Genomic DNA, 24,531 nt, shown 5'->3' on the forward strand with positions numbered 1-24,531 from the left:
TTCTATATTAACATTTCATATTACCTCAATTTTTTCCTTTTACTAAAGGGAGCAATTAGCCTTTATTATATACTTACTTGCTTACTAATTATTTCAAGTTGCCTTCCCAACTGAGTTATACACTACATTATTTTTCCCCCTGCAATCACAGAGTAACTTGATTGAATGTCTTTATTTCAATTACCTATAAAACATTTCCTGGAGGTGAATGTGAAGAGATGGGCAGAACATGTTTTATCTGTAAATAATAACAAGGATACCCTAGAGAGCAGAGCAAGGTAGGATAAAAAATAGTAAAAAAAATAATAAATATACTATATACACGTATACTTTCCAGAAATATATATGTTTTCCCCTTTCTCAGTTTAGAACAACCAAAGCCTTTAGAAGCCCACTATGTACAGCATATGGCCAAAGAAACTAAATCATCCTTGTGAGAATCCAGGAGACTGTGCCACACAGTCAAATGGGAAAGTTACTAGAAACCAGTCAAGGTCATGAACACTGATTTATACGTGTGTGCAAGCAAGCCCAGGTATAGACAGATACTGAAATATGACTATACTCTCTCACTCCAGAGAACCTATCTTTCCATTTTAAACTCTCCTGTTTAAACCTTAAACTATTTATGGAGATACACATTATACATTACCCTAATAATGCTAGCAAATACTTAGGTTTACTGTAATTTATTTTCCTCCAAAGAATCAAGTCACTTTTTTTAAGAAGAATTATAACCCTCTTGCCAGTAAATCGCTGCCTCCTTCCCAATTCATTTTCAAAAAGTCTAAACACGGCACTATCATACTAAGGAGTCACAATTTTTAATGCAATAAAAATACAGACTCAGTACTCTGTGTGATGTCTTAATGAAAGAAAGTATTTTCTACTGTCTCCAATATTTCATAAAAAATTAAAAGCACTTCAAAACAAATGAAAAAAATACACTACAATTTTTTTCACCCAAACACATCACCATTCCTACTGCTTCAAATAGGGCTCAGTTCTTAAAATTAACCTTTCAATGAAGGCACAAAATAACTGTTTGATGTTGTTGTCATTTTTTTTTTTGTTTTTTTGCATATGACAAACTGACCTTCCTGCTATGCAATATAAATTTTGTAAACTGTCAAAACTAGGCAATGCCATCTTAAATATATACAAATTTTCAGCTTTACCTCATTAAAGTAAAACCTTGGAGAGCATTTATTTTTACATGCCTCTTCCCTTAGCTATGCCACACCCCCCCCCCAAAAAGTTCTGAACACTGTCTGAGCCTGTGAATACATTTTTTTATTCATTGCACAAATGAATGATCAAAAGCCTTTTAGCGAGAAGAATGTAATCTCTGTGTGGAGATGGAGAGGGGGGCTCCTTGACAACAAAAAAAAGACAGCAGGGAATGCCCATGCCTTCTATTAATATGCAAGAAGACACTAGACCCAGTACCTGGAAAAGTTTATAAAGAATTTACAAAAAGATCTTTTTCTTTGGGAAATCCCACTAAGCTGATTGGCAGTTACAAAAATCACAAGCCAAATTTTCATATATGAAAAAGAGCATAAAGAGAGTAAACCCCTATGCTTCAGCATTATAGAATAAATACTGTATTTACATTTTAAATAAGGGCTGCAGCTGCTCCTGATTGCACCCAAAATGTCATCACTCTACACAAACACAACAATGTAAAAATATATAAACTTTTTTTTGAGTTTTAATAAGCTCTTGCAGTTAAGCAGATGCTGTAATATAACTATATTTGACTTCCAAGTCATTTTGAATTTTAAGATAAGTCAATTTTACCTAGTATAAAACTATCTAATTTTTCCTCCATTTAGAAGTTTGGAATGAAATAATTCCTAAAACAGAGAGGAAGTTAGTTTGCATTAGCTGGATGATATGTCCCAAGCACTGTGGTAGTGCCTGGTAGTCACTTACGGAGTATTTAACTTAGACTGCATTTAGCAAGTGTCATTACATATTATCACTTTTAGAACTTGAGACTGAGCAAGTTACTCAAGACTAAACAGAACACAAATCACAGTACTGATGGTGGACCCAGTTCTGTTTCCAAAGGCTCTTTCCTCACATAAACTGAACAACGGCCTCTTCTATGGGTCAAAATGACTGCGTCAAATGACTGCCCATTGTGTTCCTTTAGGATATCACAGAGTGTGCTTCAAAAATTAATTTGTAGTATAGTGGTACCTCATGTGTGAGGATTACATGACTTTGTGGAATCATATTATACACATACACATATATGTACACATGTATTTCTGTATTTGTGTATGCTACCTATATGTGTGTATATATAAATCTATAATGATAGACATATGTTCCTTGTATAATCCCTATGATTTGAGGAAGAACAAGGGTCAAAGCTTTAAAAATATTGTTTCTATGCATTGATCATTTCTCAATTTTTCCTTCAAAACATTCCAACAGTTGGCCCTCTCTGGTGGCGCAGCGGGTTAAAGCACTGCACTGAGAAGCTAAAGCCACTTCCGCATGAGTTCGATCCCCGCCTGCCCCGGAGGTGACCACATGGCGCGGCAGACCTCTCCTGACCCGCCCACTGCTCCCCTTAGCAGTGTACTTCATCGATCTGCCTGTTCTGCTCCCCACTCTGTCTCTGGTGAAGCCTCTCACCGCCCCTGAGCCTCTGGCCTGTACCCCAGTTCTGTATGTACAAATAAATAAATCTTAAAAAAAAAAAAAATTCCAACAGTGAAGTCAAGAAATTTCTGAGTCCACATTACAGATATGAAAAGATTAACTCTAGATGTCCCAATATATAGCATCTGCTTCTATAAAACTGATTCAAATTTCACTAGTACCAAGATGCTGCAAACATTTAAATGATCTTTTTAGATAAGCAGGCACTCTAAAAAGTTGTTCTAGGCTATTTACACATGTGTATAACTCCAAGCCACGAAACTTCATGGCTTCAGTCAAATGTCCTAAACCTACAGAAAATGCTACCTTTATCAAAAAGTATGGTGGTGCAACAGGTTAAAGTGCAGCACTGTGAAGCTGTTCCCTGCCAGGGAAGGGACCCACCTGGCTTGGCAGACCTCTAACACTCCCACTGCTCCCCTCAGCAGTGCATTTCAGCTGATCTGCCTCTTCTGCTCCCCACACTGTCTGTGGTGAATCCTCTCAAACCCCTGCACCTCTGGCCTGTACTCCAGTTCTTGTATGCATAAATAAATAAACCTTAAAAAAAAAAATAAGTATGAATAGATAAGGAATAGAATGAGAACTCTTCCTTCTTAGAAGCTGACTAAGCATCTCTGGTTTCTATGAACCTGTATGGGTTTCTAGATGCATTCTAAGAAGGCATCAGTTTCTGCAGGAGAGAACGCCCTCTCTGTGATCCCAGCCATATTTAATGAACAGCGGGTGATACTTAATGCTCCACAGCATCCCTGAGGAGCCTCAGTGACAAAACAATGGGCAAGTAACTGACTTCCAGCAGCAGTTTTTTGTTTTTTTTTTTTTTTAAATCTACCATCCAGCAAGGAGGCTTTCCTTTTCATGGAGCATTCCCTAACTTTCCTGCCTTCACTGATTCCTTCCCTTTGCTGACCACATGTGTCATTTACAATACCACATTACTCAATGTGTAATTTATGTGTTTTTTGTGCTCTAATTGTATTTGATTGTGTTAATATTGGCTCTCTAGTATGCATTCAAAGTCCTTGGGAGCAGAGCCAAACTTCAGGTTTATTTTGTGTCCCGTTTAGAATCTGTAAAAGGACGAGACCTATTACATACTTATCTGAAGCTAAACCTTGATTTACTCTACTTAACTGGAAGACAGCATGTTCCTTTCTCTTGAGAATATCACCAACAATAACTAAGTGGTTTTTGTCTTTGCATAACACCCCATCTCAGTAGTAGTTTTAATAATGGTTGCAAATGCCATTTCTAGAAACAAGCACTGGTTAATAATAGGAAGGCAGTTAAGTTCTTTTTTTATCTATGGAACATTTGTTTTATCATTAAACCCTCAACCTGTGGAAAACATTTTTAATTTCTTATTTTTTTTTCTTCAAGTGTAGTGAGTTAATAAAACAGCCACAGGACTCTAACAATAGTGTCTATATGTGCATATGCACATCTGTATGGGATGGTATATATTGTATACACAAAATATTTCACTTAGGAAGGCTACTTGAGAAGGTAATCTTTGGTCTGTCTGTAGTGTTAAGATTAATAACCTAGAAACATTAAGGTCAATCTTCTCCTCACACAATAGAAAAGGAAGAAATTAAACACTTTCTTCCCTTTTCTTTGACTAGTAGGAGAGGAACTCAATCCTATTCAAGATTTGAACAGCCAAGAAGGGGTGGGGAATTCCCTGTAGAGAGTCACTCATTTCCCTGGCAAGGAGTGTACCCGGAGTCTAGCGAAGAGGGACAGTCAGGTATGCAGGCACCAGCCCCTCCACATTCAGGGATGTGCTTCAAAAATCTGCAGGAAAGAAGTCCAGAACCAGCGCTACCTTGCCATGGCAGGTATCTGATTAACAACACCATGGCCCAGCTGAGCAGCAAACTAAACCTAAATAACCAATAGGATGCCAATGAGAAGTCAGAGTTTCCAGAATCTATGTCCTTCAGAACTTGATGGACAGAGCAGCCCCCGAGCCAACAGAGTGTCACCACTGCTGTACGTTCATCAGGGGAAACCATCACCTCATTCCAGAAATGCTCCAAGGAGTGCCAAGAACCTCAGACCCAGTGCCAAAAGAATTAGAACATGTGTGTCTCCATTTGCCTATTGGCAAGACTTTCTCTAGTTGACTCACAAATTATCTTTGCGATTTAAACATGATGATATATATATAAAAAAAAAAGTGGTCTGAAAAAAAAAGTGGTCTGAAAGCATCAAGTGTGAGCATAATGATGTTTGGCTCTGCACATACATATAATTTTCCGAATGTAATGCACATTATTTTGATTAAACGTCAGCATCAATATGATTAAAATTAGACAAGTTTGATGTGCTTCATTCAACATCACAGTTATGAAAATGTTAATAGCATGTATTATTAACATGAAATAAAGGTGCTGATAACCAGACCAATTTTAAAAATGCCCCCCCCCCCGAATATATTCATTCAGGAATGAGTAACTATCTCTGACTTACTTTGAATAACCTACATAACAGCATTCTCTTTCTAGCTATTTGGAGGCACATGTTATTTTAGAAACTTCCACAGGGAGTGAGGGGAAGGTGGCACAAAATTGGGGCTCCTAATCTCTTTCAAACATAAACCAGAATAGACACTCTCTTAATCTCAAACTATGGAAACACTGAAAAAAAAGTTTATGTGAAAGGGATCTGATTATAACAAATAATCTTAAGTTACTTTTACATCAATAATTCTATAAAGATGGGAATATGTGATTTTTTAAAATTATATTAACTATTTTATATAAACATTGTTTTTTTAAAATGATGTTGGTGTCCTCATTTGAGTAATATTGTTATTTGCCCCAAACCAATGCCCTGTATTCGTCTCCCTTTCCTTAACACCATCATATTCAGAATACAAACCTTTTACATTTTTTTTGCAATATATATAGACAGAAATGCAGAGGGATCAATTATATGGGAGTTATTTCCAAATGAAGTAAACAATAAGATATCACAATTCTCAATGAGGAGACCAAGCAAAATGAATTCTAAGTGAGAGGCCAAAATTATCTTTTTTAGACTGCCTTTATCAATTTGTTCTCAAAATCTCAGTAATCTTTAATATTGCATGAATCATTTTATCAATATCTTAATAACTATATTGTTTGGGTTTAACATTGGCTTTATACCTGCCTTTTACTTAGAACACCTGTCAAAACAAATAACACCAAGCCAGCGTGCCAAAAGCATGTAGTTTATATGAACTTGCTTAAAAAATTGAATAAACCACCTATTTTAAGGTTATAATTCAGAGCATTTCAATAGTTATATTTGCTTTTATAACTATAGCTTGAAATTTTAATTTGATTTAAAGATACCATTATCTATCTTTAAAAACACAATTCTGTCACACTCAGCTGTCACACATTTCAGATGATTCAGAGGAGTATTGTATTTTAAAAAGTCCAAAATTAAAGAAACTCTTCTTGCTCCTTTAAACTCAATAGACTTCATACACATCTACAAAAAAAAACCTTTAAAAAGATTTTCAAAATGCAGGTGTGCAAATTACTCCTGAAATAGACAGGAGTCATGTTTTCAGTATCCCCAACCCACTGTTAAGCACACCCTATAGCATTTTTCAGGTCATAAACATTTTATGAGCTGAAAAGTTCCTTCAGATTTTTTTTAACTACTAACTACAGTTGCCCTCCAGCAATAGCACCCTAAGTTGTTATTAAGATCCATTTGAGCAAATCTAACATAAACATGTCCTGAGTAACATGTTTTGTTTCATAGTAGTAAAAAAAAAGAAAAAAATCAAGATTTATATGACTTGCAGAGTGCAGAAAAATATATATATATATATATATGTATATATGAATGTGTTGGTTGATGGTTGCATGGGTGATATTTTTGCTCACTTGAATGTATAGAGATAGGTTCTAGGACTGTGAATAGATTCACACAAATTCATACATGTACCAAGAATTTTCCAGCCTGGAAAAATGTTCTTGATACAAAAAAAAAAAAAAGTTGGTTTTTCAAGCACATGTGTATTTTTTTTCCTTTTTAATGCATGCTTTGGAACTCATTAATTTAACATCTGCTTTAAAATTTTCCATTTTTAAAGTATTAAATGTCTGAAAAATTAAATTTCTTATAAAAAAAACCCCATAAAATTAGCAAAACTAAACAGCTGGATCTGAGTAAGTCTCTCATTGTCTTATCAAGATGATAACCAGTGCTTTTAGCCTTAAAGAAAATAGCATATGTGAACCACAAAATAATACGGTGATCAGAGAGAGAAACAGAAGGGAAAAAAAGGAGGGAGTTGATATGGCAGTAACTAAATGATAGGAAGCTGATATGGAGGGAATACACACTCCACCTCTCCCCTACCACCACCCTCCAACACCTATGGATCCCGCCACACACCCATAAATACACACGGGAGTCCTGTCCTAATGAAGATATCAAGTATTCTTTTTCCACAGAGTTCTCTGGCCTATTGTTCTTTATGTTGAACAAAAACTAGTTAGAAGATGAATCATGGTCTTACATTTTAAAAGTAGAAGGAAAGAAGAGGAAACAACTAGTCATGTCTCCCAGACATGCTGAATTAAGTTGACAACTCACAGGTAAACATACACCTTGGTTTCTGGATTAGGTTACTCAGATGCTCCCTTCCAAGTCACCATTTATAAAGTTATGATTTTTGCTTCTGATGCCTACCATATCATCCATGGAGATTGAGTTTCACTATTTCCATTCTGTAATTTGATCACCCTGCACTTGATACACATTTTCCCATTTAGAAGAGTTTCTTTTTCTGTTTTTGTCTTTTTTTTTTTAAATGCAGAATATCTTTTATTGTTTTCTATGTTACTGGGTTAAACTTGGTGTCTACATTAACATGAGAATAATCTAAATTGGGAAAATCTTCTGCTTAGTCATTCAAGTGATTTTTAAATTCCCAAACTATGCATAATACAAATTCCTTTTCACTTCTTTTTATTTCTCTTCTTCCTCATAGTAATATCTTCTCGGCCCTGTGGAAACTCTAGTAACCACAATCCTCCTTCTCACTACTTGGCAACTGTTTTTGTTCTCCAACTTCAGTTTCAAGAGGTGGAAAGGAATGTGAGAGGAAATATGTTATGGTTTCCAAGAAACAACAACATTAACAAGACAACTATGCTGTAATCCTGGCTTCTTACAATAATATTGAACGTGAAGATTAACTTCAAATCTTGGACTATAATCCTTTTCTACCACTCACTGCAGAAGCCACAGAAGCTGTGTCATTTCGACCTCTACCAGTACAGTCAGCTGACCTACAAAAGGGCTGCCTGACTGTTTCCAAGAGGTACACCACTCAGTGCTCGATTTAGGACATCATCACTCTCAAAAAAAAAAAACAAAAACTACAGCCTGGGGTAGATATCCCACCAGCAAGAGATACTTTCCTAGAAAAGCATGACTTTTCAGAGCCAGAACAATGAAAAATGTGTATTTCTTCATTGACTTCTCATATCAAAACTAGTATATAACAACTTAACTAAAACCGATTTCTAAATTTAAGAGACAAACAAATCTGACTTGATTTTTCCAACTGTCTAGGTCTTATATTATCAACTCAGTTTACCAAATTAAAAAAAAAACAAATGGTATGGACTAATGTTTAAGAAGAAATGTTATGTTTGATAATGACGATTATTTAAAAAAAACAGCTTTTAAGAATTTTGCCAGAGAAATATTCGAGCAGCATACATGACATTGCAAATATTCCTAGAGACAAAACAATTAAATCATAAAATAAATAGCATCACAACCTTGTTATCAGGAACAAAGATGACGCTGACATATCCACTTAAAATTACATTTCAACAGTGAAGCACAGCATTTCCTAGAACTGAGATAGACTGTACTTATTCTAAATTCAAAACCTCATCAAAACACACAGACAAAAACCTAAAAAAAAAAAAACCCTCAAATGCACATTCAGATAACTTAAACTATAGGCATATTACCTACCCACAAGTGATTTAAAAAAACCTATAAAATCCTGCAAGAGAAAAACCAAAGCAAACCTTTAGATGTCTATCAGCCCTAGGTATACGCAATTTGGTTGTAGCCGTCCACAGAGTAAGTGCTGAAGGTTAATAGTTAAAGACCAATGGAATGTTAACACAGTCTAGTACTACACTTGAGTAGTAAGGCATGGAAAGACACTGAAATTAAAACACTTTGCTTGGCATGTTCAGAAGTGATGTAACAGTGATGATTTGGTTATATTAGATGACAAAGCAGGGCTTCTTATGACTTTAAAAATAACATTGTATCTAACATTCTTCCAAATTGTTTAACAAATTCTTCCAATTCTTGTACAAATATATGAAGCTAAAGCATAGCATTTTTCACACTCCAGTTATCTTCTAATGGCAGCATTTGATATGTTGATTTTTTTTTTTTTTCCAAAAGTAATTTTCAAGATAAAATGCTGATTGCCTTGACTGGTATGTCTAGAAAGCAAAGACTTACCTGTCTTATTTTCTCTGACCTCAATAATATATACATTTATATCAGGACGGAATTTTGTCCCCGTCGGGGGTTCTGTAGTGGAAAGTGTCTGAGAACTGACGGCTTCTTTGTCTTCTCTAGTGGGTGGTCTTGTTGACTGTGTAGCAGGAGTACTTGATGTTGTGAAATATTCTCTATCAATGTCAGTTTCTGTTTCCTTGGCTACAATATCCTCAAGGGTAGTGGGAGGAACATGAGATGTTGATTCACCAATGATTACCATGTCACTGGTTGCTTCTTCTCCTGGTTCCCTGTCAATAAGAGGTGGTTTTTCAGTGGGTGCTGAAGATGGCTTGAGAACTGAAGTTGTGTGAAGTCTGTCTACAGAACTGAAGGCAGCAGTGATATCACTTGGAATGGTGGCTTTAACTGTTGAAAATTCTGTGGTTTGGGGCTCTTCGAATAATCCTGAGCCTAAATCAATATAATCTAGGGATGTTTTCTCTCTTTTGTCAGGGGTAGTTTCCTCGATAAGCTGGGTAACACTGGTGCTAACAGGTGACGGAATAGTACCTTCTGTTTCATGTTCTTGTTCAGGCCCTGGACTTAAAGACGCCACTGGCCCCATACCTGATGTTAGTGTCACCCCTTCATCTACTTCCTCTTTGTGCTCAGTAGCAGCACCCGATGGATAAGACACACTGGGCTCAATTTTTCCAACTGGAGTTGTTTCCAAACGTGGGATTCTCTCAGAACTTATTACCAATATGTTTTCAGAGACTGTATATGCTGACCCATCACTCTCTTGTTCACTCAGAGGTGTCCTGGAGTCTTCAACTGTGCTAACTGTAGAACTAAAAGCAGGAACTGGTTTCTCCGAAGTCTGTTCTTTCCAAAGAAATTTTTCCTGAGTGGTTTCTTGTTTAATCTTTGTAGTTGTTCTGATAGTTTCAGGAGTAATAGTTGCTTCTAGCTGAGTCTGGTCAACGACACGTATGTCTTGAGAGGGCTCACCTAGAACTTCATCTTCCGATGGAACAGAAGGTACCAACACTCCCCATTCTGTCTTGGGAACGACAGTGGGAGACATGGTACGGGAGGTGTCTACATAAGTAGCAGGCTCCTGGGTGCTACTGTAATTAACAAATGCCAATCCTTCCACATCTGTAGTGTGTGCAAACTGAGGGACAGTCGGTAAGGGCTTAGAGACATCCACACCTTCTTCATCCCAAGCTCTTCCTTCTGTACTTGTAGAAACAACTATGCCCTCTGTGCTTGTAACAGGTGAAACTCTTTCTTCAGTTGTAGTTTCTCTCACAGCTGAAGTTTCTGCAACACCAGCTGATGTAGTTGGCTGAAATTTGACTGCTGTTTCTTCCTCAGTAAATTCCTCCAGGGGCTTTTGTGTACTCTCTGGGATAAGAGTAAATTCAACCCCTCCATCTTCAGTAAAGCTTGGCATTCCTTCATCTTTTTCACTAACTCCCATAGGTGTATGGAAGGCAGAGGATAGTTGTGGAGAACCTGTATGTTCTGTGGGTCCTACAGGCTTTGAGGTCGTATTGTCTTCATCCCATGACCACTTGGATACAGTGATCACCTCCGCATCTAAAGTACTGTGGGTCAGGTGCACTGTTGTCACACTCCCAACAGACTTTGTAGTATCTTCATAGCCTTCTGGCTCTAATCCAGCCGGGGTGGTAAATTCTTCTACTACCACCCTTGTTTCTACTTCTGTTCTTTCTTTTCCTTCTGTCATTCCTGTTTCTAGAGAGGGATACATAATTGTGGATAACCCCTCAACTAATTTTTTATCACTGGAATAAGGAAACAATTCTACTTCTGTATGTAGCTGTGATGGGAAAGGTGTGATGGACACATACTGGTCAGAGATATTTTCAGTTATCCTACCATTAGTTTGTTTCTCTTCCCAGCTGTCCATGGATGATGCTTCACTGTCAGGTAGTGTCACAGGAACAGTCGTGGATGCCGAGACTGACTCTGCAAGTTCTAGCAGAGTGGAGACGATGTCCTCTGAAGTCTTTGACACTGTTACGACTTCAGGAATTTGGCTAAATGTTGGGGTGCTTTGACTAGAGCTAGCTGTAAATGTTCTATCACTCTCCTCTTCTCCCAGGGTGAAACTATCATGACTTGTGGTCACTGATTCGGGAATACTGCTTACTGTTTTCTTTTCAGTTTTGGATTCCAGGGCCATGGTTGCAGAAACAAATGATGTTTCAGTGGGAGAGAATTCCCTAGAAGGAGTGTGCTTGGAGATTTCCATAGATGTTGTTACCAAGGGACCCACTTCTATCTGTTCAACTTGTGTAACTGATTCTTGTGTTTGTACATCTTCTATGATGACTTGGGACACTTCTTCCTCAATTTTAGATATGTCTGGCTTTTCAAGTGGTCCTGATGTAAAAGGTGTGTAGTAGCTCATATCTAAAGGCTCCTTGGTGCTCCCAGCAGGTGTGGGGGATTCAGTGGCTAATGTATGTGTGAGAGATTGAGTTTGAACTGTGGCTGTCTGTTCAACATTGACTATATTTCCCACAGGAGGGAACTCTGTTGTAATGAGAGGTAACTCAGTGGCTAAAGGGATGATGGGTGTAGTTCTGTCGGGTACCAGTTCTTTGGATAAACTGGGTGATGCAGTTTCTGCGAGGATATTCAGTTCGATGGTTGTAGCCTCTGATATATTCTCTTTAGCTAGAAAAATAATTTCAAAGAGTTGATTAGACAAGTCACTAATAAAAATTGTTGTATGTCCAGTGTCTGATAAATGTTGCTGTGCATTTTTGGGTGAGCCCAAGTTGTTCTGTGATGGAGGGGATTCTAAAAACTATACTAAAGTTAATCCAAAGGCAGACAACTGAACATTTAACTGTCACAAATTGAGCACTTGTTTTCAATCGTCAGGGTTACAACTGCTTTTACCCATAGGTGTGAATGATTGTACTAAGGACTGTTAAGGAGATGAACAGTTTTAAGGCATGAAATTCAAAAAATAGCAATACAAAGTTAAGAAACAGTAGATAGGTTTTATTTATCAGAAACTATAGCAACCATTTGAAGGCTAGTAGAACTTAGTACAACTTTTCTGGAAGCTCCTGTACCCAGCTTCTAGCTTTTTTCTTCTTCCTTAGTGTCTCAGGGGGGAGGGAGTGCCTCAGATTGCAGAACAACAAAAAGCCACATCAAATGTAGCTGAGTTACAATTAAGCTGTCACACTGTCCATAATGTGGAGGCTTTAATAAAAACAGGATATTAAACTTTTTTAATACTACTCTTCACTTCATTCCAGGTGTTGGATATTTGTCTTGGTCTCCCTTTCAACTCTCATGGCTTCTTTCCAATAAATTATAAGATGTTTCTGGCATAGGCTGCTGTGCATTTGTTTTACTCCTATTTGTTTTGCTTTATGCTCTATACTCTATGTATGTATGTTAGGAGCTTGGGTTCCACGCTTACTTTAGCATGAATCACAAAGGTAGAACAGGAAGTAAAGTACCCACATGAAACATTTTAAATATGTAATTCAGAACACAGCAACAACCCTGAACACCAGAAACAAGGACTCAGGCAATAGAAAGTAGCATGTTGTATCATAAAATGCTGCATTATAATGCCTCCAGATTTACAGGAAAGCCTTGGTTTGTTTAAAGAAATTTAAATTGTGTATAAAAGTGACGGCACGGCTGACAAGAAATCTTCTCAACATCAGGATCATGCCATCATCTAGCACAAAAAGATTTTGCTTTTATAAAAATTGTATTTTGGGGCCCTCCCTGGTGGTAGAGCAGGTTAAAGCATAGCACCACAAAGCTAAAAAGCCACTTCAGCATGAGCTCAATTCCCAGCCAGGGTGGTGATGACCCAAATGGTTAGCAGACCTCCCTTGACCCACCCACTCTCCCCTCAGCAGTGTATCTCAGTATGCCTGTTCTGCTCCCCACTCTGTCTCTGATGAAGCCTCTCACTGCCCCTGCACCTCTGGCCTGTGCCCCAGTTCTGTAGGCATAAATAAATAAAGCTTTAAAAAAATATCGTATTTTCAAAAATTAGAAACTTATTGCCACTAAACTCAGAAAGAATTGTTCCGAGAAAAACAATGGTCATTGTTTGGCTACATACGGTATGATTTACAGCTAGTTGTAAGTGCGACACCCTATCTCCCTGATAAAACCTGTGACCTGTAGTACGTATCTCTTATGTTTTAGTCCAAATAATCCCAAAACAGGAGTTTTCCTTAGAAAACAAAATTAGGTACTTTTGAGTTCTATTTACTCCATCAAACTTAACGCTTCAGGCAGTGAAGTTGTTCGGCCTGATATAATGATAAATGCACGTCATTGTCTACGTTCGTACAGTTGACTGAAGTACAACACGGAGTGAAGTCTAGCATGAACTGCAGGCTGCGTGACTGTGACGCATGACGTGGGGCCTTCAGTTGTAACAATACCATTGCTCTGGTGCAGAGAGGCTGACATTTGGGAAGCCTCTGCATCAGGTCGGGCATGGTAGGAAAAAATCAAGTCTATGCAAAAACTCAGTGATAAAATAATGTGATTTTGTTCTAAATCAGATTAGCGGTTTCATAGGCGCCTTCATTTTTGTCTGGTATGAGTTGTTAGTTAGCTGTGGTCAACCCCCAGACTGTAATTTAAAGCCCAGAGTCATCCGCCTTATAATGAGAACTTGGTGGTCATTAATTGTTATGGTATATTTAAATATTCTTTCAATGCTGACACTTTATTCTTTTATCTTAAAACAAAACTAATTTTAAAAAGAATTGGACTTTTAAAACATGTCATATAACCTTTTCTTGATTTTTAAAAGGAAATCATTTCTGGCCCTCCCTGGTAGCACAGCAGGTTAAAGTGCAGCACTAAGAAGCTAAAGCCGCTTTAGCATGAGTTCAATCCCCACCGTGGAGGTGACCACAAGGCATGGCAGACCTCTCCTGACATGCCCACCACCACCACCGTGCTTTGGTCATCTGTCTGTTCTGCTCGGCACTCTGTCTCTGGTAAAGCCTCTCACTGCCCCTGCACCTCTGGCCTGTACCCCAATTCTGTATGCATAAATAAATAAATCTTCAAAAAAATAATTTCTGTATTCATTTTCTATTATAAAGCTTTGGTCTCTTTTGATTGACATGGACAAGTTAAGGAGACAAGGTGTGGTTGACTATTTTTTCTTTTAATCAATTCTCTGTCTCCTAAAATTCCACAACTGTTACCTCATTTAACTGCCAAGTATATTTTTCTTATAACTGAATTCACTGGGGGAAAGAGTAGAATGCACATACAGAGAAAGTTCCCACAGAAACAATATAAACAGAATGTTATATATTAAAGAAAATTTAATCATATTATTAATAATAACAACAAGCAAGTTAAGTTTGCTTTTTCCCTCTTAGTATGTCCATGGCTGATAAAATCAGTTTAAATGGAGGTGACATTGTATTAGAGCCAAACAGAGGGTCTATGAATTGAGTCTTCCCATGTTCCAACCCAGGTCTCTGCTACAACCTTCTTAAAAATTAAGAAAAGATATTTGTAGTGTTCTACAAATGAAGGACTTTGCTTTTAAAAAGTAAAGAACTACATGTCATTGTCAATGCCCCCTGTCCAGTTTGCAGACTTTCCTAATTCCATTCCATAGGAAAGTGATAACAAGATGTCACAGAGAATCTCCTTTACAAAGGCAGGATTTAAACAACTGGGTTTTTAAAGACAAAAGTTTATAATAATGTTAGAGCCCTGTTCAAAATTCTGCTTATAATTCAGTTAATTAATTTTACTATTCAAAATGAAAAACCTCAAACTTCCTTTTGGGGTTGGGAGAAATTTTTTGTCAATTTAACAGCTTAGTTCCACTATAATTTGGTAAATCTAATCATTTGTGCCACTTGTTTCAACCACTTCAAGAAAATTAAATGGCTTTTTAAAACACAAATACATCTACAAAGAGTTAGAAGAAATGTCCTTATATTAATAATAACTATGATGAAGGTGAAAACACAACTCTAGATTATGCCACCAGTGTCCTTCCAGAGGGAATAGAGAAGCTTTTGTCTTGGAAAACTCCCAGGGCCCCTTCAACATCATTATTAAGGAAGCCAACAAGAACTAGCATGTTCCTTTTCCCACAAAATCTCCTTTCCAATGTTTGCAGCTGTCTGCCACACAGATGTTTTATATTACTGTTCTTATGTATTTTATGTCCTGTTGACTATCTTGTCTGTGCTTCTGTTGTGAGACATGAGGCAGATTTTCCTAATAGAAAAGCCCTATTAGCAGCATGGTAGTTGATTTAACTCATACTCATGCTGCTTATTATTATGAGAAATGGCTAATTTCAAAATATTTCTTCTATATAAACTTTTTATATGTCAATGACTATGGACATGGGAATTCAACAATAGAGTGAATGTTCAATCAGTTGATTCTGGGTTCAAAGTTGGGGAAAGAGTGAAGGTTGAATTACAATGAGATTCAAATTCAAACTCAAAAGCTTTTTGCTAACAGTTTCAATAAACAAAATAATTTAAAAATACTAATCAGGAAAGATAAATTTTGATGCCAATGGTTAGAGTATGACTTAATAAACTGCAGACTAGATAGGCAAGACAATTTTAAAAGTGAAAAGTATGTCAGAAAGCTGGTGTATGGACTGGTGGGTCCTTATTTAGCTTTTTCTGGACTACTGTTGCTAGTTCCAAGTTTAATTGAACAAAGGACATGGGAAATAAAGGCAATTTAAAGGCAGAGCGCAGTGATGATTAGAAACTGGAACTTCTTTCCTTCTTTATTTTTAATTGAGGTAATATTTGGATCCCCCCATCAGGTATTGCCACTGTGGTGTAACCGCCACCAAGTCACCCAAGAGTCCAGCAAGAAACTGAAACTTCAAAGCAAGGACATTGTTTCAAGTGGGAGATGCTTAGGGACAACTGATCAATTATGTTCAATGAATGACTGGTACTAGGTTTGATCTTCAATTTAAAAATATGGGCTTAAACTCTAATGTAATGGATTTGGATAATTAGAAGCTCTCTAGGAATGATGATAATAGAATAATGGAGTGGGCTTTCTAGAAAACAAGCACTTTCTCTTGGACATCACTAATGGCAACAAAGGAGGAGTTATCAGGAGGCTTGAGTGGCTTTAATTCACTTCAATTTGGTGTATGGGTAAGCTTCCAAAGCCCAGTACAACTCTCTTTCACAGAACTTGTTTAACTATGAGGTCAAAATTGAAATAACAGTGTACAATTTAATTTAATCAACAAAGGGAAAACTGTTTTATAAAGACATTAATTTACTTGTTTTTCAAATCTTTTTGACAGAAATCGATTCTAATCCCAGTCATTAAGTCTTGAATGATTTTGTAGGGAAAAGGAAAAGATAGTAAAGTGATATGTGGTATTGCTATTTAAAGTGACTTTAAAAACATTTTCTGGAAAAAAAACCATTTTCTGCATTTGGTAAAATAAAGCCATAAAAAATGGTTCTATTTCTAAATTCCTCTAATTAACCAACCTTCTGTACATCTGTGAAATCACTTTTTGAAACTGTACCTATGTGGAGGAAGAAACCCCAGATTTGAGTTTGTTATTTTTGTAAGATATATAATTCCAAGCTATAGAGGTTCAAATGAAGTAGGGGAGAAAAAAACGCACCTAAACTTTCAAACTCGTTCAGATTTTATGTAGATTTTACTAGATGATTTTTCTGTTTGTATCTGGCTGCCTTGTTGTTTCATAGGTTTATGTAAATTTCATATTTACATAAATAATTTAAAACACATCAGGAAGAAAATTTTGTGCCTACAGCTGGGTTTTCCTTTAAAGATCACCCTCAGGGGGAAAAAAAGCTAATTTGTGTAAAATTTTTCAAGTGCCAGTTCTATAAAGCACAAGAAAATCTTATCAAACAAGTAAGGCAAACTATAAAATACTAGGTTTCCCCTAATTTAACCTCCATAACCCTTCCCTGCCTCCACACACTAAAATCCGATTTTGTTCCTTAACCACAGTAGTCAAGTAACCTAAAACTGACTTTAGAGTTTGAACTTCTTGGAGCCAGTGTTATGAGAACACAACTTTAAAGAATTTATCTTTTTTGTAGCTGGGATAAGGTTTTTGCTATTTTTGCTGCTGCTTATTGTCCTGAAACCTATCAAGGTAGACTTTTTCTACAAGATGAAGGAACCAAAACTATTATTTTTATTGTTTTTTTTATGGCCTACTTGTATGGGACTAATACACAACATGTGACTAACACTCAGAAAGCTGCGTCTGAGAGGAGAGCAGAGGCCTCTTAGCTAGGAGTTAGCAGAATGTGAAGGGTCAAGTTTCGCTTGCACTAACATCTATTTGCTGACTCTCCCAGCTCTGTGTCCTGATGAAAAATGCCTGTATGTTTCCCTTTGAAGCCAATTATATATGTTAGTGATTTTCTAGTTACTTCAGTTACTTGTTTCTATAACAAGAAGTACTAGAAAGAGTAAAAAAATTCACAAGACTTCAACATAGCATAGCCCTATCTTGAACATATTTGAAGGTCACCAAAAAGTCTAGATCTTTGTTTAGCTGGTACAATATTGAACTTACACAGTGAATGTCACAATGAGACTCCACATTTATTTGTTTGTTTAGTTAAGCATTCTGTATGCATGACACTGTATCACATTACTAGGTTTGCTAAATGAGCAAGGACATCTGAAAAATTAAAGTAACTATGTCATGAAGGTTCAAAGTGTTACTTAAAATCAATTTTTAAGTATTAAACTTAGCTGAAGAGAACATCTTTACATTAAATCACACAAGGAAATACACTGTATTTCAATATGATCCTAGCAGATTAGCCCTAAGAAAGCACATATTTTCAATATTTAAAATAAGTGGAGATTTAGTGTATTTTTAGGTATAAATTAAATTAAACTTGATGATTCTCCAAGTCAGCTCCAGTACTTACCTGCAATTCTTGAAACTGAAGTTCTCTATCATTTCAAAGAAAGTAATACCACATGAAGATGAAATAAACAGAATGCAAGAATTTAGCTCAGTTACAGTAGCCCAGGTATTATAGCACAACCAATCTAATTGCTTTGAAGGACTGCAGTTAATATAAAGTAGCTACTCGGAACTGCGTTCTATGATACAAGTGCAGTGGACATAAAACTCTAGCCTAATACTGCCTTACCTCTTCTAAAAACCACCCATTTGTCAAACTCCCTGCCATTCGAACCATCTCACTGCTCTTCTGTTAATCTGCTTTTGAAAGTCACTGAACTATTTCCATTCCGAGCACACACTGCAAGACAGAATCCATTCCAAGGGCTAGTTGAACACCAATGCATGCCTTCGAAGTATTTTTTTAAACGTGTAATTTTTAGAAAGGAATCAGACACTTACGTTTCAAGCAGTAGGCATCAAATCTGCTATCAGGGGGAGGGAAGCCTGTCTGGTTCTCAAAACGATACAGGGTTCTCACCCCAAGTAAACCACCTCCACACTGGGCCCTGGCCACAGTCACAGGGTGGCGAACGCTGGCGTCTGACAGCCACCCGTAGTCACACTGGTCGTAGCCGTTCCTCCAGGCCACATGCAGCTCGCCCACCGTCGCCAGCCGGCCGTTCTGGTTTGCACACGCCTCTTCAGCCTCCTCAAAGGTGAATTTGTTGGGAGCAGTGATGTGGACTACATCACCTGGAATAAGAGGAAAACACCTTTAGTCTTATTCTTTCACCTTTCCTGCTCCTGGGGAGAGGAAGGAGGCAGATAATTGTTTTTCACATGGTGAGGCAGGAGCTTCTGGTTCTTTGAAACTGAAAATATAGTGGTTACTAATTGTATTATTATTAGTGCATGCTAAGAAAGAACACAAGGCCAGGCAAGTTCCATGTTCTATACATCTATACACTTGGTCCCGGGAGCAACTATTCGATTATAGTTACAATGTGTTCTTTAAAATATAGACTCACTTCTCCAAATGATTCTTTAGATGACTGTCCAGGATATGGACACACTTCCTAACATTCATGTTGGAACAGGAAAGTTGTATTGAGTGGTCCCAAAGCTTATTTTGCTTTGCATAGCCTAAAATCAAACAGCGTTCTCTGACCCTGTCTCTCAGATGTCATTACTATAAAAATGAATTAAGTGCCAGCCAGCCAGCAAGCAAACAAACAAACAAGGAAACCTCTGGCCTTGGGGACAGGGTAGAGGCAGAACTGAATATCGTTCCCTGCCTTCCTGTCCATGAAACAGGGTCTTAAACAGCTACACAGGTCAGGGCTGAAAGAGAGTGGGGCCAGCACCAGCCCCCTTTCCACCAGCCAAAGGCCCCAGTTTCCCCAAGAAAAGGGGCACCTTGTTTTTATTGGCTCTGCCCAGCGCGCACATTTTTTCCCACTACTCACAAAGACACCAGACGTGCTAACAGGGAGTCTGAAGAGCTTCAAGAGAGTTTATATTTGTTTAGTCACTAACAAAGGAAAGCTGGGGACATTTACTGTATTCATCATCAGATCCAAGCAGTGGAAAGTATATTTATTATCATTTAGCATTTACAATGAAATATTCTAGAAATGACAGTGTTTAAGTGGGATTTTATGTTAATAACTGAAGTAACGACTTGCTGAAATAAATTCAATTCAAATTAAATGATACTTTTCACATGTAAGCACAGTGGCTAAAAGACAGGCAGAATTAGGGATTGGCAATGCAAACATAACAGGCAGAAGGAGAGCTATGAAGTGCGATAGAGAGAAAGCTGAAATACTGACAGCACATGACTGGAAAGGCTGCGTGCGGGCCCTGTTTTCATGCTCCTGCGGCTATTCTCTGACTCTGATAATATTAGACAAGTGGGCTCAAATACTTTCCTGGTTCAGTTTGTCATGACTCAGATGTAAGAAGCCACTGTTTAACAGAAAGAGACGTCACTCCCTTGATGTGTGATGGCTTTAAAAATCAAGCGAAATTAGTCATGGGAAAATGGCCAAATCACACATATCAACTTTTCTCATTATAAATCTAAAATTGCTATTGACAAAAGTCGGCCAAATCTCAAGAGTTATTTGAAGACGAGAAAGGAAAATGACTTTTAATTCACTGATAAAAGTGAGGTAGAGGTGAGAACAGGTAGGCTTTTGTCCTTAATTATTCATGCTGGCAAGAGTGCAAATCCAGTATCCACTGTGAGAACAGACATTTCTCTCCCATTCCTGGGAAAGTTTTAAAACATAACCAGCCCAATACCAGTTGCTTAGTACTTGGCATTTAATAAAATGTGTTAAATAAAAGGCATCTCGAGTTCTTCAAAACAAAAGTTTCTTTTCCCTCTTTTTTTCCCCAAGCAGCACTATAAACTAAAGCTCACTCTGTGGCATACCTTGGGCACAGCTGCTTTCCGCAGGGGCCTTCACCTCACCTATGGATTTGGCCCAGAGCTACCCGGGAAGGGCAGACAAGAGACTGTTGCCCTGACTAGCCTCGCTCACCTCACTAATAAAGTTGAATTAGGCCTGAAGGGAATGCAAGTGTGAAAGAGGGCAGCAAGCCAATATCCCTCCCTCCAAGGTGGAACCAGGGTTTGTTATTACAGCTGGACTATCCTTTTTGTTGACTGCCTTTCCCGTTTTGAGGTACTTCTACCTGAGGCAAAACTACTGTTCTTCTTAAGTAACAAGGGTGATCAGTCAACCAGAGCAGGACAAAGAAATTTGACTGTTTAAGTAAAACTTTACTTCTCCAAATTATAAAGCTATTCAAAATGTTGGGGAGAATCAACTTCTCCCAATATGGACAGACCAAAGGCCTAACAAAGAAAAATGGATGACAGGATTTCATGGTTAACTGGTTTCCCTCTTTTAAACAGCAAATGTGTTTGGGGTTTAAAGAAAAGGAAGCTTTCAGAAAGTGCTGGCCAGGTTAAAGAGGATTCCCTTATAATTATTAAATAAGTAAAGATACAAAATGATTACTATGGCTATGTTAAACCTGACATACCAAAAAATGCATTTCTTTAGAGGGCACAACTTTCATCTAATTACTCAACAAGCATGAAATAATTAATGATTTTACTTTTCTGGATAAATTAAACCTAGGCCAACAATTCTAGGCCACCAATTCTCCTTTTTTTTTTCTGACTTTTTCTATTATTGAGTGAAAAAAAATTTAAACATACCTAAGGAGACACTAACTCAAATGCAAAAGGGGAGATTTAGTTGGGTTTACTTTAAGATGAAAATTGAAAAAAATATCTGTAAACATACTTTGTGATTTGTCATCTATGGCATAAGTGTTGTTTATCAAGGGAGGTGAAAACAAATTAAGTGTCTCTTGATAGAGGATTATATCATGAAGATGTGGTATATCCACACAAAGGAATAAAACCCAGTCATAAGGAGAAACAACATGTTACCTTTTATAGCAAACAGGAAAAAAATCAAGGAAATCATGCATAGTAAAACAAGTCACAATGATAGGTATTGGGCATTTATATAGTGGATGATTTCATAAAGCAAAACACCTAGAAAGACTAGGGAACACTAATAAATGAAGTCTCTTGGGTTAATAGGAAGGGGGATGGGAAAGAAAATCTAAGGGATGGTGGTGAGGAAAAAGGTCTAAAATTTAAAAAGAAAGAAAATAAACAAAAGTCACCTGACAGGTTTCACTTCTGCAAGAGTTCTCAAAGTATATATGTTAATATTATATTATTTATTGGGAGTCCCCACAAGGGAGGTATGATTTATTTGCTAAACCATTTGACCAGATCCTTTTCCTGTTAGAATTCAAAGGAATGAATCTGTATCCATGGGATAGTTTGCAAAATGCAACTTTAGAGACAAGTATGTTTCTATAGAGAAGAGGAATCTCAATTGATCCATAACAAATGTAATTTGGCATTGATTTTCTGGTAGCCTGTGTGTCACCCTGCTAACCAGACAGAATCAAAGCAGGAGTCAAAAATCTAGCAAGAACGCAAGGCAAAGGGCAGATAATGCCCACTGCCTTCAAGACTGAGTCAAAAGATTCCAAGTGAGCAAAGGAGGCTGCAGCTGAGAAGTACCTGATGTGGACCTCATTTCTCAAAAATATCCTTGCATTCTGCAAGGATAAACCAACTACAGCAGTAAAAGCTGTAAATTTTTTTCCTCAATAATAAGGAGTAGGAGCAAATTGCTCCATCTTATATGCTACAGGCAGGTTCTCAGTTAAACAATGGCCACTTTTACACTGAGAAGAACAGTCAAGAGAGAAAGCTCTTCAATAGTGCTACTGATCTATCTTCAACTTTAAATTCCATAGTGAGAATTACAGGTCATATTATTTATTCTAAATTATAGCATTAGTCACCAATAACCTTAAAGTAATTAGACAGAAATTATGTCTGGGCCAGTCAAATAAACCCAGGTATGGTCCAAAAATATATGGCCATAGAAGAATGCATCAAAATATAAAATCTATACTCTAGAGGCAAAGCCAAAGGAGGAACAAGAGAAAGTAAACATGCAGAATCAAGCATCTAACTCCATACATTCACTTAGTTCTCTTTCAACAGAACTTAGTTGGCCATATTGTGTAAATCACCCCTGAGTTTATCTTAAAGGCAACTTTTTGCCTCTGATGTCAGTAACACTAGTTCCGTCCAGCTTTTAGTAAAAGTACTAAATTTAGAACCAGAACAAGAAAGCACAGTAGGGGGAAAGAGAGAAAATGCCCATTTTATTAGCATAGATCAAGGTTGTGTTCTAGTTCTATCCCTATCTACTTGGTTGCTTATCTGTAGATTTACTGGATACTTGTCCTCCTGGAAGGCAAGCATCACTTTTTTCAGCTAACAATGATTCCACTGTTATATTTTAGTAGCCTCCTCAAAGCAGGTACTTCTACTTATTATCAGTGTGACTACAGGAAGATTGGAGTATGTTTCAAATGCTATCTAGTGATGAGAGAATACTTCATTTTTCTCTAATTAAAGAGAGCAAAAGAACTGTCAGAAATAATATAGGCAAAATATCTTACTAAACGAAAAGATACATTCTTTAAGATTAAAATTCAAATTAAGTTGTGTAAAAAAAGAATTCTTGGAGGGGTAAAAACGTGCATTCATGTAATATACACATAAAATATACAGACAAGAGTTTCAATACACAGGATGCTTTGCACGTTCATATGGAAAACATATACACAATATCTTAGCCTATTTTAACTTTAATATCTAACCTTAATATATTTTTTTAAGATTTACTGATTTATGCATACAAGAACTGGGGTACAGGCCTGAGGTATGGAGGGTGAGAGACTTCACCAGAGCAGTGGAGAGCAGAACAGGCAAATTTACTGAAAGGCACTGCTGAAGGGAGCAGCAAGAGAGTCAGAAGAGGTCTGCTGTGTCATGTGGGTCAGCTCCCTGGTCAGGGATCTAACTCGTGCTAAAGCGGCTGCAGCTAGCTTCACAGTGCTGTGCTTTAACCCATTACATCAGCAGGGGTGGCCCACCTTAATATATCTTAACCTATGTTTCCCAAAAGTTTCAAGAACATGGCTATGACTTTGAATTTTTTCTGTTATTTCAACTTTCCAGGGGTGTCCTAGAAGAAAATGAAAGTCACTCCTGGTGAGACTAATACCTGATGACATACCACAAACATCCAATCATAAAAACTAAGAAAAGTAACACTTGGACAAAACACTTGCATAAAACTCCCAGAAAATTAATCCTTGCATGCTCATTTCCTACACTTCTGATTGCTAACTGCAACACGTGCTTCTTGGAAGATTCAAAATGGCACATTCCGAAATGGCAGGCAATGATGAAAGTATGAAGAATGACCCAACCATGCTCAAAAATTGGCCCTTATATCTAGGAACTATTGAGAAAAATCTTCAAGAGCCTAGGTCTAGAGCAAGCAAGGCTAGGCTCTCTCTTTCCCACTAATAAGCTGTTGCCACCACCAAGGTGAAAGAGGAATAGGTACCGACTAATTACCTCTTTCTGCAACTGCAGCTCATGGACTGCTTTCTACAGTGGTGAAAGTTGACATCTCATCAGTTCTTCAGTTGCCTATATTTGCTGAGTGGTATAAATAAATGTTTATGTTTCTTTTATTTATGTATGTTTGTAATCTTTCTGTCTTAAACTGTTCAACCTGAAAATCAGTTCTTGTAAACTACTCATCATTTCCTCCGTCCATTTGTAAACATAGTTACTCATTTTTTTCAGGAAGTTCAAGATTAATAATTAGTTTGAAATTTTCTTGTAACTGCAATCAAGTGAAATAGAAGTAGAAATCTATGTAAAAGGATAAGAAATGTAAATTGGAAGTAGTCGT

At 37.3% G+C, this 24,531-nt stretch overlaps 1 protein-coding gene across 1 annotated transcript in view; it reads right to left on the reverse strand.

Moving 5' to 3' along the window:
* The window catches only part of VCAN (versican), a 91,326-nt gene that overhangs the window by 46,315 nt on the left and 20,480 nt on the right, over positions 1–24,531 (reverse strand). The window contains exons 5-6 of the mRNA XM_004678428.2: positions 18,602–18,895; positions 9,193–11,886 (exon numbers count right to left, since the gene is read on the reverse strand). Of these exons, the coding sequence (XP_004678485.1) occupies positions 9,193–11,886; positions 18,602–18,895 (2,988 nt within the window). The remainder of the gene's footprint in view (positions 1–9,192; positions 11,887–18,601; positions 18,896–24,531) is intronic.

Source organism: Condylura cristata, unplaced genomic scaffold, assembly GCF_000260355.1.
Source record: "Condylura cristata isolate star-nosed mole 26May11 unplaced genomic scaffold, ConCri1.0 scaffold00007, whole genome shotgun sequence".
Taxonomy (NCBI): domain Eukaryota; kingdom Metazoa; phylum Chordata; class Mammalia; order Eulipotyphla; family Talpidae; genus Condylura; species Condylura cristata.